The 7,500-nt window shown below is 45.2% G+C and overlaps 1 protein-coding gene across 1 annotated transcript in view; it reads left to right on the top strand.

The window, feature by feature from the left end:
* Positions 1-7,500, top strand: part of crtac1b (cartilage acidic protein 1b) — a 28,240-nt gene that overhangs the window by 15,732 nt on the left and 5,008 nt on the right. Inside the window, exons 6-9 of the mRNA XM_063192086.1 lie at positions 1-46; positions 2,318-2,460; positions 5,834-5,970; positions 7,231-7,313. The exon at positions 1-46 is cut by the window's left edge and continues 89 nt beyond it. Coding sequence (XP_063048156.1) covers positions 1-46; positions 2,318-2,460; positions 5,834-5,970; positions 7,231-7,313 — 409 coding nt within the window. The remainder of the gene's footprint in view (positions 47-2,317; positions 2,461-5,833; positions 5,971-7,230; positions 7,314-7,500) is intronic.

Here is a 7,500-nt window from a genome sequence, read left to right on the forward strand (position 1 = left end):
CGGAACAACGCCAACGGAACCTTCACAGACGTGGCAGCCCAGGCAGGTAAGACACACACACACACACACACACGCACGCACACACACACACACACACACACAAACACACACACACACACACACACACACACACACACACACACACACACACACACACACACACACACACACACACACACACACACCGATCAATGTGGGGATAGATGTCTTGATGCGTTATCTATGCCTCTGACCTGTAGATTAGACCTTTTAACCCCAGAAGCCATTCTAAACGAACGGTACTCACTTAATGCTCGCCCCGGCCTTCACACCTGGTCCTGCCAGCGAAGCGACTGACTGAGTGTACACAGTACAAATTGCAATGTTAATTAATTCATTAAGTTTCTGATCATATGTGGTCCCATTCAATTTAGTGATAAATTCAACATACTCTTTTTTGAATTAGCACTTACAGTATTTTAGAGTATAGTTGGCTAAGCAGTGTTATTTCAACACTAAGATCTAGTCTAAAATCACACAAATATAACACTAAAATGGAGTTGGACCATGGGTTCGTTTCTCGAAATCATATTTGTTAGCCAGTTAGCAACTTGGGTAGTTGTCATTGGCATATTGCATTGCAAACAACAAAGCTAACATAATGAGCAACTATTTTGAGAAATGCACCCCATATGTGCTACAGGTGTTTTGTCGTACTGTTAGTTCTATTTCTATTTTGCATTGTTAAAAGGTTTTGTCTTGACAACACTGACAGTCGATAGAGTCGCTGTTCGCATTAGAGTTCTCAACGGGTCGGTTCGGCCCGACAAACCCGACGGGACCCACAGGTTCGGGCCAGGTACGGGTCGAAAATATAAGCAGATGACTCAGGTAGGGTCGCTCCTCGGGCTTAATCTTTTCCACCCAGTGAAATTTTTTTATTATTAATCATCACTGCTGTTTACCGTGAATCATTGTGAATTTCCCCTTGGGGTCAATAAAGTATATAGGCCTATCTATCTCTACTGAAAGGGAAGTCTGGCTGCTGCATGCAGTCACTGTTCAGCGAGTGACTTTTAGGGGATTTAAATTTATGGAAGTCACCATTTGTCCTTATTCTGACGGCTTGTTGCGCTGTTTTCAGATATTCAGTCTCATCTGCTGCTGATTGACTGATCACTGTCGTTTGTTAATATTACGGAGTGTTCTATGGACTGGTTGAAGTGATTTTGGAATGTTGCTGGAGGAACAGAATCGAAATACCCATGTGGGTAGCCTACCTCTCGAAGCGCCTCGCGCATGGCATAGCTGGTCTTTCGCCTTTCAGTGTGTCTCACGCAAATTAAGGAATGTCGCTTATTTATCGTAAAACATCTGGCAACATTAATTGCGATCACATTCGGACTTGCGTGAGACAGCTGACAGGCTACAACGACCTTTTAAATATTACAGCCGGTAAATAATCTGTGGATAATAATGCTGTTGCGAAAGAAACTACCATCAGCCCATCTTTAGTGTGCCGGGCAGACAAGAGTAGCTCTAGCCTTTGTAGACGGCAAAGAATTAAGACTTTGTCTTCGACACAGCCACTGTGAGCAAAGAAACAGAAAGAGAAGATGTGTGCATATGAAGCATGACATGATTCTCACACAGATGGTTACATCAGCGTGTGGTTAAAATAAAGGTAAGAAAACAATATTGGCTTATCTAAAAGCTAACATTATTTCTTTCTAATGTCATGTTTTTTCCATGGGCAAGAGAAACTTTCAGTGCTGATTTCTCTGTTTTCTACTTTACAAAGTGAACACATTCAAAAGGACACAAATCCTTCCAAAAATGACCAGCTTCCCATGTATATAGGAATTGTTTGCTTGTGGCTAGTCACATTTTGTAGCAAAGGTAGAATTCACAGAGTTAATGTGGACATGTTCAGAGCAATGTGAGGGTCACACAGTTTGCAGGTAGGACACAATATAACACAGCCATTCACACACACACACGCATGCACACACAAACACACACACACACACACACACACACACACACACACACACACACACACACACACACACACACACACACACACACACACACACACACACACACACACACACACACACACACACACACACACTACTGGTGTGTTTTCAGCTGCGGGGGACTCAATGCAGCATTGGAGGGGTGTGTGATGTAATAGCATGTTTGTGTGCATGTGTGTGTGTGCATGTGTGTGTGTGCGTGAGTGCGCACGTGTGTGTGTGTGTGTGTGTGTGTGTGTGTGTGTGTGTGTGTGTGTGTGTGTGTGTGTGTGTGTGTGTGTGTGTGTGTGTGTGTGTAGGTGTGGAGGACTCCATGCAGCATGGTAGAGGCGTGGCGTTGGCGGATTTCAACCGCGACGGGAAGACGGACATCGTCTATGGCAACTGGAATGGACCACACAGACTCTTCCTCCAGATGCCCACGCGCAAACACAGGTTCAAGGTGGGTAAGGGGTGTGTGTATGCGTGTGTGCGTGTGTACGTGTGTGAGTGTGCGTGTGTGCATGTGTGCATGTGTGTGTGTGTGTGATTGTGTGTGTGTGTGTGTGTGTGTGTGTGTGTGTGTGTGTGTGTGTGTGTGTGTGTGTGTGTGTGTGTGTGTGTGTGTGTGTGTGTGTGAGAGAGAGAGAGAGTGTGAGAGAGAGTGTGAGTGAATGCGTACATATGTGTGAGTGAGTGCGTGTGTGTGTGTGCGCATGTGCATGTGTGTGTCTGTGTGTGAGTGAGAAAGAGTGGGTCTCTGAGAGGGAGAGAGAGGGTGTGTGTGTGTAAGGTTGTGTGTTTACAAAGACTTCAGTTGGGGAAAAAAGCTACATAAAACAGTTAAACTCAAACACACACACAGACACACACACTTTCACACACACTTCCTCTCTCTCCATTTCTCTCTCTCGCTCACACACCACCTCACTATCTCTCTCACACACACACCCTCCCTGTCTGCACAAATACTCTTGTTAGTAAGATAGAGGCAGACAGACTAACAGACAGTGTGTGTGTGTGTGTGTGTGTGTGTGTGTGTGTGTGTGTGTGTGTGCGTGCCTGCGTGCATACGTGCGTGTGCGCGCGTGTGTATGTGTGTCTAAGCATCTTGTTAGTGGGAGGACATCTCACCTCTTTCCAGATGACCAGCAGAAGGTCACACACCCCTCACACACACACACACACACACACACACACACACACACACACACACACACACACACACACACACATACACCCCTCGACACTTTATGGACCTGAAAATGAGATAAGAAAGGCAGAGAGATCGGAGGAGAGCGGGATGAGGTGAGGGAGGAGGAGAAGAGGGGAGGGTGGAAAGGGAGGAGGCATGGAGTTTTTTAAGGTTGTAGAGTAACAAAAAAAAAAGATGTGCAGAGAAACTGAGAGCAAAGGGAGTTGGGGATAGGGAGAGAGAGAGAGGGACAGAGAGAGAGAAAGAAAGACAGAAAGAAAGACAGAAAGAAAGAAAGAAAGAAAGAAAGAAAGAAAGAAAGAAAGAAAGAAAGAAAGAAAGAAAGAAAGAAAGAAAGAAAGAAAGAAAGAAAGAAAGAAAGAAAGAAAGAAGGGAAGATGGACAGAAAGAAAGACAGAAGGAGAAGAATAAGGAGAGAAAGATGTAGAAAGGCTGAGCGAGAGAGAGATTTGGATAGATAGAGTTGGAGAGGGTGTGACAGAAAAAGAGAAGGTGTGTGAGAGAGAAGGAGAGAGAGATAGAGGAGAAAGGGTGAAGTTATATACTGTACAGTGGAAAAGGATAGAGGTTGAGAGAGGAGAGGAGAGAGTAAAATATGTGTGCGAGATGAGATGAGATGAGATGCGTAGAGGAGATGAGAAGCTTTAGATCATTAAAGATCACCATTAGAGGAGATCGTATTAGATTACACAGGAGAGGATGAGCCAGAGAGAGAGAGAGAAGAGGGGGTAGAGAGAAGAGGGGGAAGAGAGAGAGAAAGAAGAACAAGAAGGAAGACAAGTGACATCGAGGAGGAGAAGAGGGGAAGTGAGGGAAAAAAGAGGGAGATGGATTCTGAAGGTGAAAGGAGAGAGACAGACAGACAGACAGACAGACAGAGGAAGATAGAGAGAGAGAGAAAGAGAGACAGAAAGAGAGAGAGAGAGAGAGAGAGAGAGAGAGAGAGACAAAGAGAAAGAGTAGTTTGAAGGTTAGCACATGTCTGGACTGCAGCTTGGCTTGACTCCACAAATGCTTCATGTAGCCTATAGGTACTACACTGACCCCTGGTGGCCACATTATATAGTTATGATAATGTGGAAACTCAGCTGGGAAACTCTCATTGTCATTGTGACACAGCACTCCAGTAAACAGTGCTTACTGCTCACAATGAAGTTGCATTTATGCCTCACCCGTGCAAGGAGGCAGCCCAAAACGGCATCCCGATGGAGCAGTGTGGCGAGCGGTACCATGCTCAGGGTACCTCATTCATGGAGGAGGATGGAGTAAAGCACTGGTTAATTACTCCACCCACTAACCTGGCGGGCCTGGAATCGAACCAGCAACCTTTGGGCTACAAATCTGACACTGTTGCTACTTACCCATGACTGCCCCATGCATAGTGTGTGTGTGCGTGCATGTGTGCTTGTGTGAATGTGTGTGCTTGTGTGAGTGTGTGTGTGTGTGTGTGTGTGTGTGTGTGTGTGTGTGTGTGTGTGTGTGTGTGTGTGTGTGTGTGTGTGTGTGTGTGTGTGTGTGTGTGTGTGTGTGGGTGTGTGTGTTCTGTTTAGTACAGCACTACCTCCTGCTGGACACATGACAGTATAGCAATGAGCCATATCACACAGCACACACAATACAAACACAGCTAGAAGCACTCAGAGAGGGCAGACCTCCGCCAAGGAAGCTGCTTGATAGAACATTTGACTATGTTACACCCTAAGTCTTCCTGCCTTATTTTTGTGGAGTTCCCGCAATTAAATTTCTGGTCACTAGGGGCGTCTAGATTTATAGGCCAGCAATGGGGAAGAATCTTTAAAAAGCTCCTGGTTCCGGGTTTTGATCCGTAGGCCTATCAGCACCAGAATTTAATCACTTGTTCATTGGGTCATTATTAACTCCACAAAAGTTTGTCCAAATCCGTTGATTCGTTTTTGAGTTAACCTGCTGACAGAATCTTTTAAAAAGTCCTGTTTCCGGTTCGTGATCCGGATCACCAACAGAATTTAATCAATTGTTCCTTGGGTCATTATCAACAACTCCACAAAGTTTTGTCCAAATCCGTTTATTAGTTCTTGAGTGATGCTGCTGACAAACAGACAAACAGACAGACAGACAAACCAACGCTACCGAAAACATTACCCCCTTGGCGGACGTAATTACACAAACAAAGCAAGAACATAAAGATACTGTTGGTAACATACACACATGGTTACATATACATAAACACACCAGGGCTTGACATTAACTTTTTGGCTCACCATGGCTTGTAGTTTTCCTGATTCACTAGACAGTCGGCCTTTCACTTGCCACAGTTTTGCTCTCAGTATTCTCTCTTTAGCTCTGAAGATGTGCTAACCTGGATGAATATAAACTGTGATATGTCATATCTAAGAATGATTTACCTGCCAATGGCTTGTGAGACTTAATTTATTCCTAGCCACAGCCAAGATTTAGCCATTTTTGGCTGGTTGGTGCCAGATGTGAAGCCCTGAAACACTCAGATGTAGATCGCCAAGTAATAAGTGTGTGTGTGTGTGTGTGTGTGTGTGTGTGTGTGTGTGTGTGTGTGTGTGTGTGTGTGTGTGTGTGTGTGTGTGTGTGTGTGTGTGTGTGTGTGTGTGTGTGCGTGTGTGAGTAGGATATTGCCACCTCCAAGTTCTCGATGCCTTCTCCGGTGCGGACGGTGATCGCTGCGGACTTCGATAACGATAACGAGCTGGAGGTGTTCTTCAACAACATCGCTTACCGAGGACCCTCTGCTAACAGGCTATTCAGGTGTGTATCAGTCTGTGTGTGTGTGTGTGTGTGTGTGTGTGTGTGTGTGTGTGTGTGTGTGTGTGTGTGTGTGTGTGTGTGTGTGTGTGTGTGTGTGTGTGTGTGTGTGTGTGTGTGTGTGTGTGTGTTGGGGGGGGATCTTTCTGTGTTCTTCAACAGAACTTATTCAGCTACAGGCCCCTCTGGGCTTCTTTGGTTTGCCTCCTCTCTCTGACAAAAAAAAGGAACAACCCAATCACAACCCTTTTTCTTGTAAGCGATGCTCTTCTCTCAGTGTCCTGGGAATGTACTGTATATTTCCCCCCGAGGTAGACCTTTAGAAACTAGGACAGTCAGGTAGAAGCGGAACCGGTAACACTAGGGGGATACATTGAGAAAAAGAAGAGAAGATGCAGCTTAACTCAGTGGTTCCCAACCTGTTGTTGTTTTCAAAGCCCCCCTCACCTGGGGAGTATTCTAGGTACCTGGCTCATTAGTAAAGCAGGTTCAGTAAACCCTTTGGTAAATCACCTAATAGAAGAGCCAGTAGTCCTCATTTTCTCAACTAAATGACAACTGTAGTCTATCTATTAGCAGGTTTCCCACTTCCTGTACTTAGGAAACAAAGAAAGTTGGCGTCTGCGCCTTAACTTTGGATCGCTTGTTGCTTGGTGCGACTGCTCACCAAAAATAGTGATACTAGGACAGGCTCCTGACATTTTCCGTTGACTTCTTTTGTTAATTTGTCGGCCACAATATACTTTTTCAACCTGCAAGCCTTGTGTGCGCCTCATCTTTTTGACGGTCAACTTCCTGTACTTAACCATGTTTTTGGAATACCTCCTCTGTACCCAAGACAAGCCACGCCTCCCCCAACCCATATTGTCAACTGCAAATGGCAAAAAAAGAAAAAGATAACGAGCGCTCTAAAGTCTTTCTTCCAGGTAGAAGGGGGTGCATCTGGTCATTCCTTTTAAGGCTTCATAGAATGACTGACTTAATCCAAAGCACTCTCCTCCGAGTCAAGGTTGAAGTTATATTAAAAACCACGACGAAGGCCAGACGGCTGAAACCGGTCGCCGTTTTTATGTTTGTACACCCCAATGTGAAATATATATTTTTTAATATAACTTCAACCTTGACTCGGAGGAGAGTGCTTTGGAATAAGTCAGTCATTATATTGCCAACCTTGATTGGCATAGTTTCAGAGTGCCGAGGTGAGGAGTTTGGTTGATGGGCGCGAGGTTTGTTCTCATTGGCTTCTGGTTGCTATGGTTTCAGGGTTGCGAGGCGGGAACATGGTGACCCGGCTATAGAGGAGCTGAATGTGGGAGAGGCAGCCGAACCAGAGGGACGCGGAACAGGTACACATGCGTACACCTGCACACACACACCTGCACGCACACACACACACACAGTAGGGAAAATGTTACATGAGGAGATCACGTCTATATGTCATCTACTGTACTGTATCACCTGAGAATAAACATTCACACTCACGCACATACACACAATTCACTTTAAATATCACTTATATCAGTGGTTCCCAAC

The sequence above is a fragment of the Engraulis encrasicolus genome, chromosome 24 (assembly GCF_034702125.1).
Source record: "Engraulis encrasicolus isolate BLACKSEA-1 chromosome 24, IST_EnEncr_1.0, whole genome shotgun sequence".
NCBI lineage: Eukaryota > Metazoa > Chordata > Actinopteri > Clupeiformes > Engraulidae > Engraulis > Engraulis encrasicolus.